The 24,200-nt window shown below is 39.0% G+C and overlaps 1 protein-coding gene across 1 annotated transcript; it reads left to right on the top strand.

The window, feature by feature from the left end:
- The first annotated feature begins 19,502 nt into the window (after window positions 1-19,502).
- On the top strand, window positions 19,503-23,571 carry LOC124802943 (39S ribosomal protein L27, mitochondrial). The gene is made up of 3 exons (XM_047264030.1): window positions 19,503-19,648; window positions 22,770-22,933; window positions 23,048-23,571. Exons 1-3 carry the CDS (start codon window positions 19,576-19,578, stop codon window positions 23,249-23,251), a joined length of 441 nt encoding a protein of 146 aa, XP_047119986.1. The 5' UTR covers window positions 19,503-19,575; the 3' UTR covers window positions 23,252-23,571.
- The last annotated feature ends 629 nt before the right edge of the window (window positions 23,572-24,200 follow it).

The raw sequence follows: 24,200 nt of genomic DNA, 5'->3' as shown, positions 1-24,200 counted from the left end.
AATTTTTGTCAAATCTGTATTGGCCAGTGCCCAACACCATTTGTAAAAATTTTTTGTGGGGAGCATGGGGGCTATGTAAGTAGGCTGTTTATGTTTTCTGTATGTAAGTAGGCTGTTTATGTTTTCTCTATGTAAGTAGGCTGTTTATGTTTTCTCTATGTAAGTAGGCTGTTTATGTTTTCTTATTGGCAACGTTACGTAGCGCTCAATATGAAAATCACTGGCTGTGCTGTGTGCAGTCTGTGGCTAGTTTGCATTGTTGTCTGCCATTGTAGTGTTGGGCAGCGGCAGCTGGCTGTGAACAGCGCGTAACGTTGCGCAGTTGGAGGTGAGCCGCCAGCAGTGGTGGATGTGTGGAGAGAGATGGCGGAGTTTTGTAATTTTTCATGAACTGGTATATTTATATATGATGATATCAAGGTAAATACATTGTTTGTTCTCTATTAATATCTTTCATTTGCTAACTATCCCTATCAGTAGTTAGTGCCTTCAGTAGTTTGAATCTTTTATTTAGCTGGCAGTAGTGGCGCTCGCTGTATTGCAGTAGCTTGAGCAGCGAAGATTTTGTGAGGTAAGTGATTTGTGAAAGGTATAGTTTAATGTTAGTCAGGGCCATTCTTTTGTAGAGAATTCTGAAAGTCAGATTGCGTTGCGCTAACAAAATATTGTGTGTCAGTTTAAGGACAGTCATGTATAATTGTTCTAAGGGGACGTTTCAACTCTAATATCATAATCTGCACTATAACGTAAATAGCCACCCATATGATTTCAGTTGCGCCACGTTGAAAGCTATGCAGCTATGTATAGGTCGCGCAGGATGTGGTGAACGACACACAGTGACCAGTTTTCGTCCAGAGCGCTAGGCGAGTTCATTTGTTTGTTCAGCGTTTGCCACCTTTCGGCCGATCGGCGATGACAGAACCAACGCACACGCCCTCCAATCTTTCTCAAGCGATTTCACAGACACTATTTGGTTAAAAAAATCATTTTTTCTTTACTTGTAGCTCTATATATGAAGTTCATCATGATGTGCCCATCATTTCGGTAATGGTAATAGTTTTGTGATATTTGCGTGGAAGTAAGACACTGCGACAAATTCGAAAAAGTTTGCAATGAAAAACTACGTAATACCTTGCTGCATATGAAATTTAGCTAACATATTGAATTTTTCTTTAGACTTGATTGGAAGTATCTGTCTGTCACCAATCTCGAGAAAATTGATGTGACGTAGCCCACTCATTTGCTAATATTTACTATTAAAAACAGTCTTGATCACGATTTATTTATCAAGGTGACCGGTTTCGACCACTCCTGTGGTCATCTTCAGACCATTAAGCAGGAACTTCTTTCTGTTGGAGAATTCTGTTGGAGCTTCTCCAACAGAAAGAGGTTCCAACTCAATGATCTGAAGATGACCACAGTAGTGGTCGAAACTGGTCACCTTGATAAATAAATCGTAATCAAGACTGTTTTTAATAGTAAATATTTGTAAGACATTGATCACTGCCTTTCCCGTAATGTATTCAAAAGTAATGCACTCATTTGCGATTGCACCACACCAGTGAAAAAGCCGGAGTGAAATATTCACAACATCCCTCATATTTCATAAACGGTTTGAGATATCGAAATGAGATTTTAGCAAATTGTAGCACACAAAGAGCAGAGTATTTTGTCATTTGGTTATTATGCAAAACTCCATTATCTACCATGTTATTCCACTAACTACAGACTTTTCCGATGAAAGAATGTAATTGGGCCATCAATAGCTGGTGAGAAATGTTATGTGTTTCAGAACAACATAGGTAAAGTCATTTATTTTGTCCTGAGGATATGCCTTTTCATTAGATACTGACCTTACTTTTTGTCAGTTCCTCACTTAGTAAACTTAATAAACCACTGTTTTTCAGAATTCTCTCGCAATTGTGTGTGCTCAACATGTTAGTGAGGTGAGACTGTGTAAACTCTGCTGAGTTTTGGCAAAAGAAGCAAATGTTAACATGGCAAGAAGAGAAGATTGCATGTTCTACTCAAAATTCCCCACTCGTGACTCTTCTCTGAAAGTTACAATTGGTTAACAAACCAGGCGAAAACAAATGTATTTTCTGCGGAATTCGTTTTAGTTACTAACCAAACAAGAGGTGACAGATCTTTTTGAATTGTCATCATGCAAGTGTGTGTGTGAAGGGGCCCCGCTTAACATTTCTCAAAATTGTAAGTGTAGGCTTCAAGTTAGAACAGCACTTCTCCTCCAGCTCTCGACATTTTCCCTACAGCGCTCTGAGCGACCCCCCCCCCCCCCCCCACCTCTGCCGCTGTCCCCATGCTTCCCCAGCCGACTGCACATATAGCGGCCACGGCATTTTGCGCGCATTATAGAATTTGTGGCGTCCTGTGTGAACTGTAGCTCATTGTGTCACTACAGTAAGCCACAAGTTGTGGCGTTACATTACATGTATGTGTGAACCCGGCATTAGTTACACTGTTGGTAATTTATGCACATGCGCAAAACTGAATACAAAAAAGACATTGTATGGACGCACCTTTAAGCCATCCTCTCACGGGACGTGAAATTCTATCTGGATGAGTAGCTGGTGAAACTAGAAATGCGATAGGTTATGGAACAACATAGATGAAGTCATTACACATTTATTTTGTCCTGAGGAAATGCTTTTTCATTAGATGCATCGAATTCCACGTTCCACTACACTGCGAGGTGTGAAACGATGAATCTGGCATGTCATATATTGGACATGTGGAGAGGAATGTGGCCAATGCAATGCAGCATCGGGTTTATATCACAAGCAGAGCTTCGGAACGGCCTCACTTTATGGAGTTACACTCTATATTTGATGTTTTTTTATTATTATAGAGTACGTGGCATGAGTATAAGCTGTTTCAAAGTACACTGAGGATATCCCGAAAACGCGTCATTTTAAGTGCAAGTTGTTATAATAACATAACAGGAAACTAGGTATTAGTCGTTAAAGGCTTCCTGTAACTGGTGCTTTTACAGTTGTAAATTGTGTGCTATGAAAGTATTCCGTTCCCGTGCTGTAGTAAAATGATACTCTATCAAAATCTTGTCGTTTTGGGTCCAACTTGTCATAGTTAAGTATCAAAGAATGACATTTGTAGATATAGCCATTACACAGTATTTACATGTAAATAAGGGGCTGCAGCCATTTTGAAGCCATAGCATAGGTGATGGGATAGTGGGCTATATAGAGTAAAGTAGTAGGTTCACATCTAGCAATTTCCAATTAATGTTTTTTCACTTTTTGTTTTTACATATTTTTCGTCTTTCTTAATAATTTATTAGAAGTGTTATCTGCAATATATTATTTGTTATAAGTAGTGTATATTTGCTGCAATTCTTGTTGTATAGGCCAATTATTGGTATGATTCCCCAGTGGCACGAAATCTTACTGTGATTGCAGGTCTATGTCAGAAAGAGCTAATCACAAGTTACACATTGTAAGTTTCTACTATTATGAAACTTCGTGTAAAACATATATAGATTTATCTTTTGGTTTTATGTTCTGCTTCGTCTTTATATCTCTCTGCTAAATATCTTTCTCAATGATGGTGAGCAGCTTCTCATGAAATTACGAAACAAATCCTGATCTTGAAATCTGTATGAACTACTGTACTTTAGATTGATGCGCAAATTGTCATTAAACAATCTGCTTTGACTGTGTTCAATTTAAAACAAAAAATAACATAAAGATTGGTTTGAACTAACGAATAACTTCTATAGTGTGCATCTCAGATCGTCGTGTGGCATTACATAGCGTTTCTCTACGAGCAATTTACTGTTGAAGCTGTCGACCATTCCATCCTCCCAAAAGACAGTGCGTGATATCTATTTCCGATTCTGCCAAGAACTGCCGCTGGATGACACTGCGGCTGGAAATTATAATGGAAAGCACATTCTATGAGATGAACAGATCGTTTCAGGTGGGCAGCAATCACGATGGACACCACATTTGGCGTGTTTCACGATGAGAAACAAGTCCGATGTGAAGACGGCTTGGCCTGTCCACATTCGATGATGTGTCTGCGCAAATGTCTGTGCATGCAATAAATCACTGCAGATGTGGTGTTTCCTGATGTTCCAATCTATTGCTCGTCTGCTGACTGTTGGTCTAGAAAACAAATTTCAGTAGCAAGTGATTACATTCCTGCAAGTTTATTTTATTTATTCAGAAATTCGTAATGGAAGAAATTCTATTATGTTCTGCCATTCCATGGCAGGAAACATCTAGCTACTAATAAATCTTGTCTCCTACAAAAATTTAAAAAGAAATGTATCATGAAATGATTAACTCAAAGTAAGAAATGAAATATATTAGACAAACATTTGATGTGTCTTTGAATGATTCTCAAATTAATATGCAGCAAAGAAGGTGCCAATTGAAAATTTAAATTTCAATATTTAACTTGCAATCTTAAAGAGAACCATACTATAGAATATTTGTCTGGTGGATTATGTTGACCATACCATCTGCTGTTTCAAAGCCTTGAGATGTTTCTATTGTAGACGCCCAAAGCTGTAAAAAAGTTCCAGAAGTTTTTCGGTTCTCTAATTTTTTTCAGTTGAGAATCCTTCAAATATAAGAAAAGAGAATGTGCATTCTCAATCAGAGCCTCGTTCACTGCAGATCATTTTGAGGATCATTCAAAGATATATTAAATGTTTTTCTAATGCATTTTCTTATTTTTGGAGAAATCATTTCACAGAACCATTAAAAAGCTTTTTTTGCAATTCTTTCTTGTTTTCTGATTTTCTTCAGAAAGCTGTTCTCTAAATGTCCCAAAATTTAGTACATAGTTCAAGGGAAGCCATTTTAAAAATCAAATATCACTTTTTATATGTGAAATAGCTATACCTTCAAGATGTGCTTTTTGGCATCTCATTTGATTTCCTCATTTGTACATTTCTGACTCTTCATTTGGCAATGAAAATTGAGATACAAATTTTTCGTCAAATCCCTAAATTTTTCTCTACTACCCTGATTACTTTAAAGCTAAAAATTACTTTTTTTCAGAACTAGACATTACGCTGGTTAATTTGATATTCCATTTGTCCATCCCCCCCTCTTTATTTCGCCATAGTAAGTAGGACAAAATTACACTGCGTAATTTATAGGGAGTCATGTTTTCATTACACTCAAATATTTCATCAGTATTTGTAAAACATGAAAAGTATATTTATGTTTTTTTATCATAGTAATTAATTTCATACAACCACCTTCAACTTATTAAATCATGTATGCTAACAAATACATGCCTTTGAATAAATGTCTGATAAATGTAAGGGACCTATATTCTTCTACACAACCTCGTGTTCCACATTCTCTTAACACTGCCTCTCCAATTTCGTCCTCAGATATGTTCCTGCTGTGTTGTGGTATTTCTTATCGCCCAGAAAGCAGAGAATGTCAAAATACAAAAATGTGTTTTGTCGTTACCGGCGCCAGATCGAATAGATTTTGTTACTTAGCATAGCTCCACCAGTAATTTATTTTTTGTATTCCCACTTCTCTGTTTGCCTTGGGATCAACTGCTCATGACTTCTATGTTAAAGAACTATAAGCGGGTGCTATCTTATCTAAATCACCTAATTCCTTGCTCTTAATTTTCCACAGAACTATGTGAATCCCATATATTTCAATAATTCAGCGATGAACTCTCTTGACTATTGACATGTATCTGCCATTCACTGTGTAAATATAGATGAGAAACACTAGATTAGACATACAGCTTACTCAAACACGTTTCTCACGCCAGATTTGCAGTGATATCCTGTCCACACACAACGATTTGTCTGAGCGGATGTGACTGGTGCCCACAGATGTTTTGAGTAATTTTGCTCAAACTTCCAAGTTAGTGCACATCTAAGTTCCCCACAAATCTCCTGTCCAGATGCAATGAACTATCTGTGCAGATGTGTTGTGCATAGACGTTTGGACATATATGTCATTGCATTAGGACTAGCCTATATATTATGATCTGTCAGTGCAGATGTGCCATATACAGACAAAAAAATGTCTCTGAGCACTAGGGGCCTTAATTTCTGAGGTCATCAGTCCCCTAGAACTTAGAACTACTTAAACCTAATTAACCTAAGGACATCGCACACATCCACGCCCCAGGCAGGACTCGAACCTGCGACTGTAGCGGTCGCGCGGTTCGAGACTGTAGTGCCTAGAACCGCTCGGCCACTGCGGCCGGCCATATACAGACAGATCGTTGATTATGGAACGAACTTTTGAATGGTGGACCAACTAATCATTGACCTCTTTGTAGAGGGCGAATTCTATGTTACTATCAGGCAGGTTAGAATCTGTTCTATCCTCCTTGGTTACTATCAGAGTAGAAATATTTCTCCTCTATCGTTACAATCGTGGGTGGGTAACACTCACGTCACAAGGTTTTCTCCAAAAGTGACGTCACCTTCACGTGACAAGTCATATCGACCATTGATGCGGCAGGTGCCCTACTGATTTTGGTATGTTTAGATGTTTTGTATTATGTGCTGTTTCAAAGCAATGGAGCATTGAAAATTTATCACAAAAACATCACTGCTATCATTAAATTTCAGCAGTAACGCATCAAAGATGTAAGTCTTCCAGAGATATTGTAATAATCAAAACAGGAGACTAAAATCGCATCACAAAGTCATTGGTGCGATTCTGTCACCGTGGCATTCGGCCATCTGCAGTGCATATTCTTCACTGCATTTCTATTTACATTTGCATTTGTGCAGACTTTCAATTGTGATAATGGGTCTTGAAGTTCATATGAGTAATTTGAGGTATGGTTTCAATTTTGACAGTCCACGACCAAAATTTTACGATTGTGATTATTTTCTATATGAAGATCTTCGTGTTTTCGATAAAGAGGTTGTTGGTATGCAGTATGATTTCCTGGTTAATGCGAATTACATGAAACTACGAAGCAAAAATGTGTATTTTCATGTCATGAACCCGACAAACGGACCTGCTGATTACACATCACTTAATGGCATGATGAGGACCGTTACAATTATCTTTGCTGGCTTGGACTTGTGTAACACAAAGATCTAAAATCTGCCCTTTGCAATTGCTGGCCAGCTGCTTATGGACGCACTATTGCTTTTGTGTTCATTACTAAACGTGAACTTTGGGTCAATAATAGGTTCTTTAATGTAGTGAATGGCATTCCATCTGTAATATCGCAATGTTTCTTACTGCGCAAGGTTGTAATGGACTGTTCGTACGTGAGGGACAACGCCTTAAATGAGACATGTCTGTCTCTGCCACTCGTCTCTGTAGAGATTTTACATCCAAGTGTTCCGTGCAAACCATGTAATTTAATGCTGGCCTAAGCGACACGCCAACCACTGGCACACCGATATTCGCCGCCATATTAAACCAAATGCTCATGAGGCACGTGCCCCCTGACCCGCGGCTCACCTCAGCACAGGTGATGTTTACACATGATGAAGGGAGCCTCAAAGCAGCTGCATAGCGAGAGCAGGGCGTCTCCCTTCATGACAGTTCAACTTCTCCTGTCAATGCTAGTGCGGAGCTTGTTCCACAGTCAGTGAATAACGAGGAACCATCTTCTTATGAGACGACAGCAGCTTCTAAAACTGTCACAGATGAAGCACCAATGACTGAACGAATTCAGGGATGTACAAAAAGTTCTTCCGAAGTTACACACACACCAATGGATACTGTTCCCACTCCAGAAAAGCCACTAAACAAAAATTCCAATTACCATGACACACAATATTGACCCACAACCAAGAAGAGACGTGTCATGAAAGAATAGGAACTGGACTCACAGGAACAGCTAAAGAAGAAGGTAAGTAGGGTTTCGAGAAACTTAAAGACAGGGAAGCAGCCACATGTCAGGTTCACAACGGTGGCTCTGCTCCCATCAAAGGTGGCCTAGAGGCAAAGGATACCAAAAGTATGTCCTTGCCCCCACTCCCACCTCCACGTCCAGGCGATGTGACCTGATGGGCTATGATCATCCGAGTGCATACTGAAAGCCTCATAATCAGTGATCAGATGAACAGGCCCTAAACTTATAATGTAACCACAGTTAATATCAATAGCATCCAGAATGCTGTAAAGCTACATGCCCTGCAGGAATTTTTATATGGAAGGCAGGACGACCTGTACTCCATCAAGAAGTTATAAAGAAAATTTTCATTCCTGGTTATGTTGCAATTCCTAACATCAGTATAGAGGACGCAACTGGCACCACAATTATGCACCGCAAAAGTGTTCATGTCACTGATGTCAATATTCTTACCAGTGGTAGGAGAATATCTTGAGAAACTAATGGACCGTTAATTGTAAATATTTACGCGCCTTGTGGTAACGGCCATCGGTGGGAGTGGGAAGACATGTTTTGGTCTGATGTACCTAACTTAATCAGCCTGCACACCGACAATATGCTTTTTAATTTTACTATCAATGCTACGAAACAAACTCCTCACACCAACATTTGTGAGGAACTTAGGTTCCTTGTTCTCAGCCTGCAGCTCTGTGATGAGTGGGAGAAGTTATATGGTGACCAGGAGAAGGGTTACTAGAACCTCAATGCTAGACTTTTACGAGATGAGGAGCTGGATGTGGAGAGAATCTGAGCTGGCAGCAAGCTCACTGATCCTGCCCTCACTTCAGCATGACACTTGACACTAAATTAAAATCTGTGACTATGTTTTATGCCAGGCAAAAGGAATTTTGGCGGAAGCAAACAATTGAAACATATTACGAAGACTTACAAGAGCTATACAAAGACGCTAGCCGCAAGCAGTTACGAAATTGTCTGCAACATTGAGAGGTGTAAAGTAAGAATAGCAGCAATTAATAGGACGAAACTGGAAGGCTATATAGTCCGTACACACTCCTAGAATGCTGCTTCTGAGGAAACTACCTCCCTGCACCACCTTCTCAGGGTGTTCTGACTCCACAGCACACCTTCATTTCTGACATCACAGATGTAGAGGACACAAACTCCCCAGCATTTGTAACGTGCTCAACCATGCACATGCACATTTCAGTGACCTCTACTGGAAACAACCAGTATATGCACAATCCTGTGATTGGATATCCCCCATCTCACCGTGGAGAATGCAGATACACTAGAATCTTCTTTTGACAAAGAAGACATCTATGATGCCATCTAGGGGGGCGACAGACAAGAAAATGCCAGGACCAGATGGACTGACAGCCGAGTTCTATAACCATTACTACTAGCTTATCAGGGACACATTATAGGCCACAGCAAACGAACTCCCTAAGACAAGGGATACATCTCCAGAATTTAAAGAAGGAATTATCGTACTCATACTGAAGAAGGGCAATAGCAGACAACTAAACCAAAAGTACCCCACTAATTTACTGAAAGCTGATTTTCAAATTATGACAGAACTAGTAAGACTCGCATCCAAAAGGTCTTAGGTATGATTCTGGGTGACAATCAACATAGTGCCATTCCTGGGAGGACCATAATATATGCCACCTGTACCCTTTGGACATCATCATCACCTATACAGAGTCCAAGGAATCTATTGGATTTCTTTTCTTGGACTTCGACGAAGTGTATGACCATTCCAATCATGATTATTTAGATACTACCATACATGCATTTGGCTTTGGTCTCTGGTTCATGAACATAACCCAAAAGGTCACTATGAATGCAACATCTTGCGTTATGGTAAATGGATACTTAAGCCAATTGGCAACAATCGAGCGATCTGTCAGGTAGGGATGCCCTTTTTGCTGGCTTTGTGCACCATTACTGTAAGAGCCCTCCTGACTATGTTAACAAAGGGAACGTCAGGGCTAGTGATTAGTTGCATCAGACATCAATATGTAGCTTATGCAGATGACCAATGCATTGGAGTCACATCTCCACAAGACCTTATAATAGTCCCCATGCCACTCAGGAATTCGCATTATTATCTGGCGCCACGTTAATTGATACGAAAATCTGTCTTTTGAAAATCAGGCTGTGTGTCCACAATGTTGATGACATGGATTGGTGCAGCTCCAGCAGTAATCACAAGACATGTTAAATCAGGTTAGGGCTGTCCTTAAAACGTATGGGGACAAAAACGTAACATTCTGCAAAAAGTTCTAACCATTAAACTTACAGTTGTCTGCAAATTTAGTTACCTGGCTCGGATCCTTCCTGCACAACCCCCTGTAGTTACCAGGATTCAGAAAGCCTTCTGCTGGTTTGTCATGAGCAATAATATCTTCAAGGATCGTTTTAGGAGCCTGATCTTGTCATATAAAATGGGAGGTCTCAATTTACTCGATGCAAGAACAGAAAGTACAGTCCTCTCAATCAATAGCTACAGGAAGTCTGTTAAGACCCCTAAACCTAACAAAGCCAGGATCTTATTAGACAGATGGGGCCAAAGTCAGCTTGAACCTTACATTGATTCCTCGAATGTTTCCATATGTAGGAGAGTAATGTTTAGAATTCAGTTACATCTATAAAGATCATCCTTCCCATTCAAGTTCTGCCGGTTTTACGAACAAGGTAGTATGACTTCCTGACAGAACCTATCAGAACAGAAGTGGCCACACTACAAATGGAACATTATTTGGGGGAATATCTTCAGTGAATTCCCGCCTTGTGCCGTCAAATCCACTTGCTATATGGCAGCCAATGACAAGATACCTGCTAAAGATGAGCTGCCCCGAAACCATCTGACGGTTTCTCTTGCCTGTACTCCCTGTGGACTTGTGGACACTTTAATTCACCGACTCAGCCGTGGAGCTGCTAAACAAATTATCCAGGAGATTGACAATCATCGATAGCTCCAACGAGAGACACACTGACAAAACGGAACTTCTGTGGCCACAGAAGTTACACTACCCCAGAACAAAAACAATGCTGTGCTCTGGATGCTAGGCCACATCATTGCGTACATCATTCAAAATCAAACAGCGACTTTGATAGGCTACTGCTCTTACATTATATATAAACAGTTTAAAATAAAACCTGACCTGTACTACTCATCGAAGTATGGTATTATGTTAGACATTGTGATAAAAAAAAATCTTGACCTAAGCACTGCATGTTAAAGAATTTGAAGTAAGCTGTGAACGAACAGACATCACGAAAAATCTCCTCCATTTCATGGAGTGCCAAGAAGTCTTTGGTGTTAGCTGTTTTCTCACATTAGCCGATGTTATTGTAAAAGCATATTCATCAACTTATTCAAGAAAGATTTATTCTTTGAAGAATTTAAGAAATAGAGATTTTCATTTGCTTTATCTTTATACCTGCAAATTTTTCCTCAAGAGGAAGGCATTTATGTTTATTATTACAAGGAAGACCATTATTTTTTATTTAAAGAAGAGATAATCTATTACTTCTTACAAAACATTTATAGAAAAAGGAATAATATTGGTGAAGAAACCATTTAAAAATGGATAATGTCGTGGTTTACAGAGTTGAAGGATGTAGGTTCGCTTTTGTACAGAAAATGGAATAATAATGGCGAAGAAGCCATTTTAAAAAAATTGATAATGTCGTCGCTCATGAAGTTGAAGAATATAGGTTCGCATCCTGCTACAGGTAAATATTTTTTCATCTTGGTGTTGTTAACACATTCTGGGACTTTCGTATCAATGCAATAAAATTATGTTCTACAATATTCGACGTTTTCCCGTTTCTGACTGGTTAGAGAACGAAGGAGGAAGTAAACAGTTGGCCATTTCCGAGTGTATGGTTAGGCAAGAACCCGGGAGAATAGGTTAAATTGCTGCTACTGAAACGAGCAATAATAAAGTTCATAGTCTCCTCAGAAATATTGGGCTCCTTGTTTCTGAATATGAGGTCACTTCTGAGTGAATGGTTCAGCAGGAAACTAAAAGAACAGTTTAAATTGCTGTGAATGAAACAAGGACCAATAATATTCATATAATTCAAAATTGCTGTGAATGAAATGAGGAGCAATAATATTAACATTATTCATTATAACAAAGCCGATAGCAATTCCTGTGGTTATCTATATTGCGTGTAACTTTAGAATGACAAGTTTTCAGAAAGTCTTGTGAGATGAGTGTTAGCCATTACTGTTTGGAGTGTCTTGCACCAGTAAGACACTGGGCTGCATTGACATTTTGCACTGGAAACCAGCGTCAAGTGAAACTGCTGCTGTACATGTCTGGCTGCAATGACAGTTGAACAACTGATGTGGAATACTATGCTTGAGTGCAATGTGATTGTATATTCATAGCTACAAAATTCATGTATTTTTCCTCATGATAATCCCTCAATTATCCACATGCACTGAACACATTAGCCAATATACTAAAATGGATGACTGCCATTAGAGGGGAAAATATGATGGTAATTATATTTCAGTCGTGCTTAAGAACTTTTGCATGACAGAAAGAAAGCATGTTATTGCAATTTTTGTAACATATGTTTGTGACCCCATTGTACAAGTAGACTCAGTATTAAACAGTAGCCAACATTTTTTGTAATGGATGTAGTCATGTTAATGACCATTGTGCATTGAATACTTTGAAATCTATTATGGTATTCACGCTTTCTCCCAAAATTAAAAGAAGACCATACTTTATGCTACTGGCGCATTATGGATTACTTTAAATAAATTTATAGAGAGATTTTAAATGTAATTATTACTTTATGCCCATAAATTACTTTAATGTTGTATAATGGTTTGTCTAAACCAAGTAAACAACCTTCAGATTTCATAAACAATTCTCTGTTGGCCCTTGGCATATGACATGAAACTCTCAGACTGTTTAGTCATCTGTATCAGTGGTGAAGGTATTCATTGAGATCTTCATCCCAGCAAAGTTAAAACTATTAAAATTTGTTCAGTCTGAAATCGAAGTCTACAGTATGTAGTGTCATGTCTGTGTACATCAAGTGTTTGTCAAAATGACTCATCAAAACTTTGTTTGCTTTAAAATAAGGTACTGTTTCAGTATACAATGATAATACAATTAATGTTCTAAATCACTGAGAACGGTGGCTCATACCAATCAGCCAAATATTCAATATTCCTTTGATAGCTCTAGTTGTTTTCTTTTGTCACAGGAATACTGTTAGTGTACTTTACAGGTTCCACATAGCCCAATACAAAGAAGAAAATTTTAAGAGGAGAGTTGTAGACTGTAAATAACTGTTTTTCACTTGTAATGGTTCCTAATTTGTGGAGGGGGGAACCACTTTTAATACCTTGCTATATATCAGCTGCATGTGTCAATCTCAGATCTAGGTGTACAAGATGCTGTGTGAGTGAGCATACTTATTAACTCTGACACTAAGTTTGTGATTCATAGTAAAAGTAGCATCTGCTTCAGTGTAATTTAAAATTCGTGTATAATATGACAAAACTGTTAAGAGTACCTATTATGCCTACTTCTTACCCATCTTAAATGTTGTTGTTGTGGTCTTCAGTCCTGAGACTGGTTTGATGCAGTTCTCCATACTACTCTATCCTGTACGAGCTTCTTCATCTCCCAGTACCTACTGCAACCTACATCCTTCTGTATCTGTTTAGTGTATTCATCTCTTGGTCTCCCTCTACGATTTTTACCCTCCATGCTGCCCTCCAATACTAAATAGGTGATACCTTGATGCCTCAGAACATGTCCTACCAACCGATCCCTTCCTCTAGTCAAGTTGAGCCAAAAACTTCTCTCCTCCCCAATCCTATTCAATACCTCCTCATTAGTTACATGATCTACCCATCTAATCTTCAACATTCTTCTGTAGCACCACATTTCGAAAGCTTCTATTCTCTTCTTGTCCAAACTAGTTATCGTCCATGTTTCACTTCCATACATGGCTACACTCCATACAAATACATTCAGAAACGACTTCTTGTCACTTAAATCAATACTCGATGTTAACAAATTTTTCTCCTTCAGAAACGCTTTCCTTGCCATTGCCAGCCTACATATTATATCCTCTCTACATCGACCATCCTCAGTTATTTTGCTCCCCAAATAGCAAAACTCCTTTACTACTTTGTCTCATTTCCTAATCTAATTCCCTCAGCGTCACTCGACTTAATTTGACTACATTCCATTATCCTCGTTTTGCTTTTGTTGATGTTCATCTTATACCCTCCTTTCAAGACACTATCCATTCCGTTCAACTGCTCTTATTAGTCCTTTTCTGTCTCTGACAGAATTACAATGTCATCGGCGAACCTCAAAGTTTTTATTTATTCCCCATGGTTTTTAATACCTACTCCGAATTTTTCTTTTGTTTCCTTCACTGCTTGCTCAATATACAGATTGAATAGCATTGGGGAGAGACTACAACCCTGTCTCACTCCCTTCCCAACCACTGCTTTCCTTTCATGTCCCTCAACTCTTATAACTGCCATCTGGTTTCCGTACAAATTGTAAATAGCCTTTCGCTCCCTGTATTTTACCTGTGCCACCTTGAGAATTTGAAACAGAGTATTCCAGTCAACATTGTCAAAAGTTTTCTCTAAGTCTACAAATGCTAGAAACGTAGGTTTGCCTTTCCTTAATCTAGCTTCTAAGATAAGTCGTAGGGTCAGTATTGCCTCACGTGTTCCAATATTTCTACGAAATCCAAACTGATCTTCCCTGAGGTCGGCTTCTACCAGATTTTCCATTCGTCTGTAAAGAATTCGCGTTAGTATTTTGCATTCGTGACTTATTAAACTGATAGTTTGGTAATTTTCACATCTGTCAACACCTGCTTTCTTTGGGATTGGAATTATTATATTCTTCTTTAAGTCTGAGGGTTTTTCGCCTGTCTCATACATCTTGCTCACCAGATGGTAGAGTTTTGTCAGGAATGGCTCTCCCAAGGCCGTCAGTAGTTCTAATGGTATGTTGTCTACTCCCGGGGCCTTGTTTTGACTCAGGTCTTTCAGTGCTCTGTCAAACTCTTCACGCAGTATCGTATCTCCCATTTCATCTTCATCTACATCCTCTACCACTTCCATAATATGGTCCTCAAGTACATCACACCTGTGTAGACCCTCTATATACTCCTTCCACCTTTCTGCTTACCCTTCTTTGCTTAGAACTGGGTTTCCATCTGAGCTCTTGATATTCATACAAGTGGTTCTCTTTTCTCCAAAGGTCTCTTTAATTTTCCTGTAGGCAGTATCTATCTTACCCCTAGTGAGATAAGCCTCTACATGCTTACATTTGTCCTCTAGCCATCCCTGCTTAGCCATTTTGCACTTCCTGTCGATCTCATTTTTGAGACGTTTGTATTCTTTTTTGCCTGCTTCATTTACTGCATTTTTATATTTTCTCCTTTCATTAATTACATTCAATATTTCTTCTGTTACCCAAGGATTTCTACTGATCCTCGTCTTTTCACCTACATGATGCTCTGCTGGCTTCACTACTTCATCTCACAAAGCTACCCATTCTTCTTCTACTGTATTTGTGTCCCCCATTCCTGTCAGTTGTTCTGTTATGCTCTCCCTGAAACTCTGTACAACCTCTGGTTCTTTCAGTTTATCCAGGTCCCATCCCCTTAAATTCCCACCTTTTTGCAGTTTCTTCAGTTTTAATCTACAGTTTATAACCAATATATTGAGGTCACAGCCCACATCTGCCCCAGGAAATGTCTTACGATTTAAAACCTCATTCCTAAATCTCTGTCTTACCATTATATAATCTATCTGAAACCTGTCAGTATCTCCAGGCTTCTTCCATGTATACAACCTTCTTTTATGATTCTTGAACCAAGTATTAGCTATGATAAAGTTGTGCTCTGTGCAAAATTCTACCAGGCAGCTTCCCCTTTCATTTCTTAGCCCCAATCCATATTCACCTATTACGTTTCCTTCTCTCCCTTTGCCTACTACCGAATTCCAGTCACCCATGACTATTAAATTTTCGTCTCCCTTCACTATCTGAACAATTTCTTTTATTTCCTGATACGTTTCTTCAATTTCTTCGTCATCTGCAGAGCTATTTGGCATATAAACCTCTACTACTGTAGTAGGTGTGGGCTTTGTGTCTATCTTAGCCACAATAAGGCGTTCACTATGCTGTTTGTAGTAGCTTACCCACACTCCTATTTTTTATTCGTTATTAAACCGACTCCTGCTTTACCCCATCTTAAATATGGGACCATATTCCGGGGTAATTTGGCAAAATCTAAGGGAATTTACATGACACAAAGAAGACCATTAGAATCATAAAGGATGTATGCCTAGAAACTTCTTTAAGCCTCTGTTTGAGAGTTTACGTTTCTACCTTTATCACATATTTTCATTATGGAGACTTCCAGTTTTTTAAACAATGTAATTGGCTAGAAATAACAGAATATTTAAACGGAGACAATCATCCACATAACAGCTCAGTCTTAGGACTGTAGCACACAATAAAAACAATGCAATCTACATGTCTTTGTAATTATCTTCAGTCGGAAGACTGATTTGATGCCACTCTCCGCAATACTTTATTCTGTTCAAGCCTCTTCACCTCCGAATAACTACTACAACCTACATCAGTTTGAACTTGCTTACTGTATTCATCAATTTAATAGCATAATCTGTATAAAGAACAATTCCAGCAACAAACGTGAAAAAACTAAAAAGAACAAAGAAAGCAAGCAAAATGAGAATAAGTAAGCGGTTTGAGATTGGGTAAGTGTAACACACGTCTTAGTATCTACTTTCAGAATGACAGAACATGAACAGCCAGGTGTTCTCTAAGCCAGGTGGGTATGATCATATGATGTTAATTCCCAGTCTGAAACATCAGTGCAGCCAGGTGTTTTACTGGGGCGAGATCAAGGAGGTTAGATTCTAAGCTCCTTTCGTGAGACACTCCCACAGTGTAATAGATACAGTCACGACACACTCTGGTGTGAAAGTTGTTACTGTTTGACAGTTGGAGCGACACTAACGCTCTAAGCGGTGAGAAAGCACACAGTCACGTGTCTCTTGAGGATAATGTTTGTTTTTTATTATTTTTTACTTAATTAACCAAATAGTTGTTATATTTTTGCGTTTCATGCGTTAGTGAAGTACCAACAGACATGAATTATCGGGAAATACATTTAAAAACAGCCAAATCACACTGTTTCAGTGACATAAGCTACAACTCATTCATAGAGAAATACTTTCGAATATGTCTATATTTGCAGCTTATTCCCTTGAAGCAAGCGCATATAAATCCTTTACATGGTTGAGAAGCATATATTTCTGTTCTCTGTTATTACCACAGGCTCTTTCCTTGATACCCGAAATTTTTTTATGAAATCCAATGATTCGCTCTTTCTTACACTTCACTCGACTTTCTAATATATTTATACCTTTGTAAATGCAATTATTTTTGCTTTCAAGGCGAATGTGTTGAAGATTCTTGCCGTTTGTAGTTCAGATTTAGCAACAATTGTGGACTTGGTTTCTTCTGTTTTGAGAAACAGTTTTATTGCTTTTCACGATTTACTATCACATTTGTATGCTTTTCCCTTAAGTGGCTTATTTGATACGTTAAATAATATAAGTATTACCTTTCACATAGGTTTTCTATGTCCTGCATTCACTTATTTGGCTGAAAGTGTAACGAACAAAACTCCACTTTGTTGGATGGACGTATGACATGCAAAATGTCAGATCTCCCGGTGTTGACTAGTAATTTTTTGTTTTCAAAGGAAAACGATATTAGTCAGTAACTATCCGCTCATTGCAAGAGAACTATAAATAAATTGTCCTGTAATGCACGGTTTCGTATCTCTCAGGGTCCTTAGCACTCTAAAGGATGACAAATGTTGTGTCATTTTTTACTTATTGTCGATTTTTATGGCACTACATATACTTAATATTATAAGAATTACGTTACAGATCAGTATTTGCACTCATCCAATATCGTATTCAGAAGTGTCGCTTGCTGACCGCTCATGGCGCTGCAATCGCTGTGGGGTAACAAAAACGAGGTGGAGTGTCGCGACTGTTATGTAAGGTTGCTTTCACACACACAACGAAAGTGTCCCCACAACTAGTGGAATACTGCACTTGGATTGCAGTTACATGTGTGAACTCCCAGTTTTTAGTGCCGCAACTTAAGAGACTCAACTTCTGTCACGCCACAAGTTCAGCTTGGTTGTACCACAGTCTAACATAACAGTCTCGACGCGCCGCCTCTATTTCATTGCCCACTGCGCCAGCAGCATGCCAATGTGCCAGCAAGTAAAACTGTTGAGTTCGGCGCGATCGTGAAAGTGAAAGCGAATAGTAGTTGTTTATTTTTGTTTGTACAATGGTTTTTACAAACGGGAGCGTCCGTAAAGCAATAAATTGCAGCAGCAACAACAATAAGAAGATACCACAACTGTCTTTTTTTAGTTTTCCTAAGGACTCTGAGTGGTATTACCATCACGTTACTAAACTGTATCGTCAGGATTCGCTAGAAAACTACATATGTATTAATGATTAATGTTTCGTTTTAGGAGCAGAAAAAGGCAAGTGAAGTGCAATCGAGAATATCTTATGAAAAAGATCCTTTTTACCTTCACTTCGAACAAAACAAGTTCATAAATGCAGAAGATAATAAACGGTGTCGCAGCTGTTATGTTAGACTGTGGTTGCACTTTGTAGGGCCACTTTCCTTCCCTCCTGCTCCCTGATGGCAGTATTTCGAAACACGAGCATTTTGTTGGAATTATCGTGGTGTAACTGTCGCTGTATGCCATTCGATTTTTGTGTTTTTTCATTCCTGAAAAAAGTGAAAACAAGTGTTGGGAGGTACAGCTCCGCATTTTCTAGAACTACGGGAACAGCAACCTATCTTTGATTTTCTGCAGTAGCGTGTGTGTGTGTGTGTGTGTGTGTGTGTGTGTGTGTGTGTGTGTGTGTGTGTGTGTGTGTGCGTGTGTGTGCGCGCAATATTTGCAAAACCAATGACGTATCCCACAGGATTTTTGAATGAATAAAGAAATTTAATATTAAACAAGTCACACAAAGTTCGTAATTTGTGAGACCACGCATTGTAAAACTTGTAGATTACATGCAGGAAATAGTTCCAGAGTGTGATGTGGCAGTTGTTAAACTGAAAATTAGTTTTTCGAAACGCCTATTTCGACTAATACAATAAGATTCTAAAATCTTGGAAGAAAGGCGTGTCTGCCTATCACATTTATATACCAGCTGCAGACAGCATTTTCATCTCCCGACTGTTATTTCTTTTATAAATGTGTTTGTTTCCCCTGATTTATCCCTGTTAAAAATCTATTTTCGGATCCAACATTTGGGTTTCGTCTTCCCTTTTTCTGACTCCTGTCACAGCTCTAAGGTCATTATCTGCACTATAACATTCATACCCGCACACATGATATTAATTGACGCCATACTGAAAGCTGTGCAACTATGTAGAATTTATAGCGTCTTGTGTGAACGGTAGCTCACGATGCCACTACACGAAACCACAAACTGTGGCGCCACATTAGAAGCGTGTGTGAATCTGGCTTTACTGTGCGGCTACTATCGACTGCTTAAAGAGTTAACCTTGTCTTGCGTATAAGGATTTTAGTATCTTTGATTTTGTTTAATGTAGAGCGTGTTAAACGATGGCGTTTGTTTTGAAGTGGGATGCAGTTGTCGATACACTGGTGAAGAGGAATAGCAGTCTGCTGAATTTTGGTATGTCTGTTACTCAGGGATAAGTATAGCAGAATTCTTCGTTTATTTAATGATCTGAATTTCAGCATGGGAGAAGGATGAAGATGTGTTTTGTTAATCGTAGACATAATAAAGTCGTAAATTAAACGTATTTAAATTAGATTTTTTTCTTATGCTACGTAATGCTGCTCGAAGGTTGTAAACTTTTTAGTTTTTGTTGTTTCCCCGTACATGTCTTTTGCCGACTGACAACTGTACCCGTAGAATTCCACAGAACCTAATTTGTGCCCCCACACACTTTCATTTTTCGTACTGGAAGTTCATCAGAATTACATAGAAGGATCCGAATGCTGATAGCAACCTGACTTTGGACGAAACTTCTGTTAATGAATAGATTAGGCGACAAAGCAGTTTTGTGATCAAGGTAAGGGAAAAGCTGTCGTCTGTGCGTGAACGACGCAATGCTTTACTGGGCGTGTTTGTAGATAAAGTTGAGTGCACTTCGACACATCCATCTTTTAATTGAGGTGTGCAGCCAGTTATAAGAAGAACCTGCAGTTTAACGTGGACTCCAGATCATAGAGCAGCTTTATATTTTTCACATACACGGTGCATTACGTGAGTTGAAAGAAGCGATGTGTGTCACAAGAGAAATCCATGAAACGTCCTGGCAGATTAAAACTGTGTGCCCGACCGAGACTCTAACTCGGGACCTTTGCCTTTCGCGGGCAAGTGCTCTCATTCTGGAAACATCCCCCAGGCTGTGGCTAAGCCATGTCTCTGCAGTATCCTTTCTTTCAGGAGTGCTAGTTCTGCAAGGTTTGCAGGAGAGCTTCTGTAAAGTTTGGAAGGTAGGAGACGAGATACTAGCAGAAGTAAAGCTGTGAGGACCGGGCGTGAGTCGTGCTTCGGTAGCTCAGATGGTAGAGCACTTGCCCGTGAAAGGCAAAGATCCTGAGTTCGAGCCTCGGTCGGGCACACAGTTTTAATCTGCCAGGAAGTTTCATATCAGCGCACACTCCGCTGCACAGTGAAAATCTCATTCTGAAGACAAATCCATAATTTACTGGGGACTGAACCGAAATGTTTCAATTTGCTGGTTGTCTTGCACATTTACGAAGTTTGAATCGCGCACCTATGGATTCCAGTGCTGTCCAATTCTTTTACCATGACAATTAGCAGTCTCCTGGGTTCTTCCACCAACAAACAATATCATATGTACTACTGAACAATAGTGAGGTTCAGTGACAGTGACTTGCAAAATAATTCGTGTTGTTTTGTAAGAATATGAGTGTGTTAAGAGTGCCTTTTGTACAGAATAAAATGATTAAGTGATGTGATAAATATTACCCAGCCAGTCTGAAATAAGCATGACATTACTTTGACAAGTGTTGGAGACGACTACGTTAAAATATATCGTTGCAGAACGAATGCGGAGTCAAATAGTGCGGTAATGTTATATAGTTAGCTAAGAATATCAACCTGCTGTATCCGTACTGACAATTTTCACAGAGGGAGAGCACTTCCAATGGTGAAAACAATTTATGTTCCAGAAAAATTCCTGTTACCACCCTTGTGTCATATACCAATGAACACTGAGCCAAATTTCGCAAGTGGTCATGCAGTGATGACCAGTCAATCAAGGCTGTATAGTTTTAAAACAGTAGCAACTGTATTTAGTACAGAAATTGAGTAAAGGCTGCTCTTTGGTATCACACATTCATACTGATAGAATGTGGTGGCATTTTCCTAAACCCATTGCACTTTTGTGGTATTACGTCTGTTTCCTCTTCGTGCCATCCTGATTTAAGTCTCCCATGGCTCCCCCAAAATTCAGAGAATGGGGTTAGATAAATGCAGCGTTTGTTTCAAAATCAGATTTGTTTTCTCCCGCAAGTAGTACAGGTAAGAAAGAAAGATCCAGTGAAAGATTTAATAGTGATGATTATGCAAGACAAAAGGAGTCTCTATATACAGCCAAATATATAATTCTTGTTTGGGACACAGATCTCTGTGAGTGAGAAACATTCATAGGGACTTCAGAAACGTAGTTACACATGTCCCATGCTAAGACCATTGTGTAACAAAAGAGTAGCACATCGTGTTCTGCTGTGGTTACTGGTAACAGGTGCATGACAGTGTGCTTGTGAAATGCCATTGCAACTGGAAACATACTCCATAGTGAAGTTTGTAGTACAGTATGATTCCTGTGGACAAAGTGTCTAAATTGCACTTAGATTCACTGTGAAATGCCAAATGCAGTGTCGCTTCCAACCACAGTGAAATGGTGCCAAAAATTGGACCCTGGCTTAACAGACATGGTGATGCTAATTGGGAAGAAAGGGCCTCGACCTTGACGAAAGAAGACAATGTCCAGGCAGTTGAGGAAGATCCTCTGGAGTGGGGGCGAAGGGAGTTTTGTGATGATGAACTTCACACAGTGGTTTTCTAATGGCTTCGTGACTAAGGAGCAAATTTCTACCATCAGTGAATTGAATGACTGGAAGAATGTTCAAACAGTTGTTTACAGAGCTTTGTTGACTACGTTGAAGAATACTGTCATATATCTTTGTCACTCCAAAGTGTAGTACAGCACACAATAAAGGTTTCTTTGTCTGCCATAATAATGTGTAACTTACCTTATGAAGTCCCTTCGTACAAAGAAGAAGACAGAAATGAAACAACTGAAAGCATTTGAAATGTAGTGTCATGGGAGACTGTTAAAAAACTGATACATTGATGAAGTAAGGAAAGAATTTGTCGTGCATTGGGTCAGTTAGAAGAAATGCCTAATGGCACAATATGAATGACAGACAGAGGAAGGTTGGGCACAAATGACACAAGTCATTGCTGATAATTGTAGTTCAAGGGACGATGGAAGGAAAGAATTGCAGGGACAGGCATGGGTATGAATAAATAAAGAAGCTTGCTTATGATATGCAGCAGATGGAGGGGATAGCTAGCAACTGACATTCACGAAAGCAAACGTCTTAGGGTTGGTGACCATAACAACACATTGTGTTAAGGTTTTGGGCTACAACTTTTAGCAGTTGTCCCAAGCAAGTCTGGTGAAGTCATTTTAGAACAATATTGCAACAAACATTGTTTAAATCACTGTTGCTAAAGTATGCCATTGTCTCAGGCTTTGCAAGATTCGCTTCAAAGAAAACCGGAAGCAGCACGAAGAACAAAAAGGGGCATCCTCGTCCTAAACACAGGGGTTGGAGGGTCCAGGATGGATGTTTTGTTCAGAAAGGTACTATTCTGGCAACTCAATTGACAACACGATTTCACCCTGGTCTTCATGTGAGTACATACACATACATGTGGAATTTGTGACAAATTGTCTTGAAACCATACTCTTATTTCTTTCCTGCAGTGAAATTTGATATTATGTTTCTGCTTCCATATGTGTTTCAGGTTGGCTTTGGAAGAAATGGTACCCTTTATGCCTTGGAACCTGGCAAAGTAGTTATCACATGTGAAAAAACACAACCAAATTGGGAACATTCATGGATTCAGAGAAATTATGTTGGGAGACAGGGTCAGATCATATACAAAAAGTTTTTTAATGTGTTACCAGTTCCTCAAGAAGGGCGTTTTAGGCTTATCGATACCATATAGGATATGGTGTTCAAATATAGTTATGACTGTAAATTATTGTGACAGGCAGATTATTAGACTTGTATGTGTTATTATAAATTAGATTTGTATCTGTTGTACAAATGTTATTGTAAATGTTTTCTTCTATAACTTGGATTCTAAAATATTGTTGCTCTGAGGTGTATTACTTTTCTTGCAACTACAGCAAAAACAAATGCAGCAGGTTGACATTTGACCGAATTTCAAGGGATTGAAAAATAGTCGGTTCAGTGTAATAAAGTCTGAATTAAAGAGTTTTTTTTGTAAAAATAGATGACTGTTCAGTTCACTTTTTCACTTGTTAAGGTTACAAACAAATGAAGAGTAAAGAGTACTCTGTTTTCACGACGTCTGAGAAAAAATAAAAATTACGCTATGTATATATAACTGTTTTTCTGGCATATGTGTAAATGAGAAGGTACATGTACATTGTCAAATATTTGTCATCCGCCCCCGCCCCCCGCCCGCCCCCTCCCCTTCCCCCCCGCCCCCCCCCCCCCCCCCCCCCCCCCGACAATACAGTTCCATACGCATTGTGGAACAATATTGTACCCATTGAATTAATATGTTGTGTTATACAACTGATAAGGGAAAGAAACTTTTGAATTGAATTGAATTTTATTTGATCCTGTAAGATTACATTGTGTACAGTAAAAGTACGTGTAATATAGGACATGTCAAAGTGGTAACATTCATTAGCACTTATTTTTCTACCCCTTTTGCTTACATTTTTACATAATTGATAATGAATAACAATATATACAGATTTAGAGGCATAAGTATTCTGCAACACTGTAAAACTCTTTTTCAATGAGATAGTCTTTAAGTGTCTTTGGAAAATCATGTCAAGTACGCTATCTTGCAGGTTTTTAGGCAGACTTCTTAGTAGTCTGATACCAGAGTACTGGGGTCCTTTTTCTAGCATTGCCAG

The sequence above is a fragment of the Schistocerca piceifrons genome, chromosome 6 (genome assembly GCF_021461385.2).
Source record: "Schistocerca piceifrons isolate TAMUIC-IGC-003096 chromosome 6, iqSchPice1.1, whole genome shotgun sequence".
NCBI classification, from domain to species: Eukaryota; Metazoa; Arthropoda; class Insecta; order Orthoptera; family Acrididae; genus Schistocerca; species Schistocerca piceifrons.
Note: the sequence above shows the minus strand (reverse complement) of the source record. Positions and strands in the feature narration are given on the sequence as shown.

What these genes read in the sequence shown, in the direction of transcription:
- LOC124802943 (XM_047264030.1), top strand. Translation starts at nt 19,576, where the DNA reads ATGGCGTTTGTTTTGAAGTGGGATGCAGTTGTCGATACACTGGTGAAG. An exon ending in TAGCAGTCTGCTGAATTTTG is followed by an intron (nt 19,649 to 22,769) that starts GTATGTCTGTTA and finishes CCATTGTCTCAG; the next exon opens with GCTTTGCAAGATTCGCTTCA. An exon ending in GATTTCACCCTGGTCTTCAT is followed by an intron (nt 22,934 to 23,047) that starts GTGAGTACATAC and finishes TATGTGTTTCAG; the next exon opens with GTTGGCTTTGGAAGAAATGG.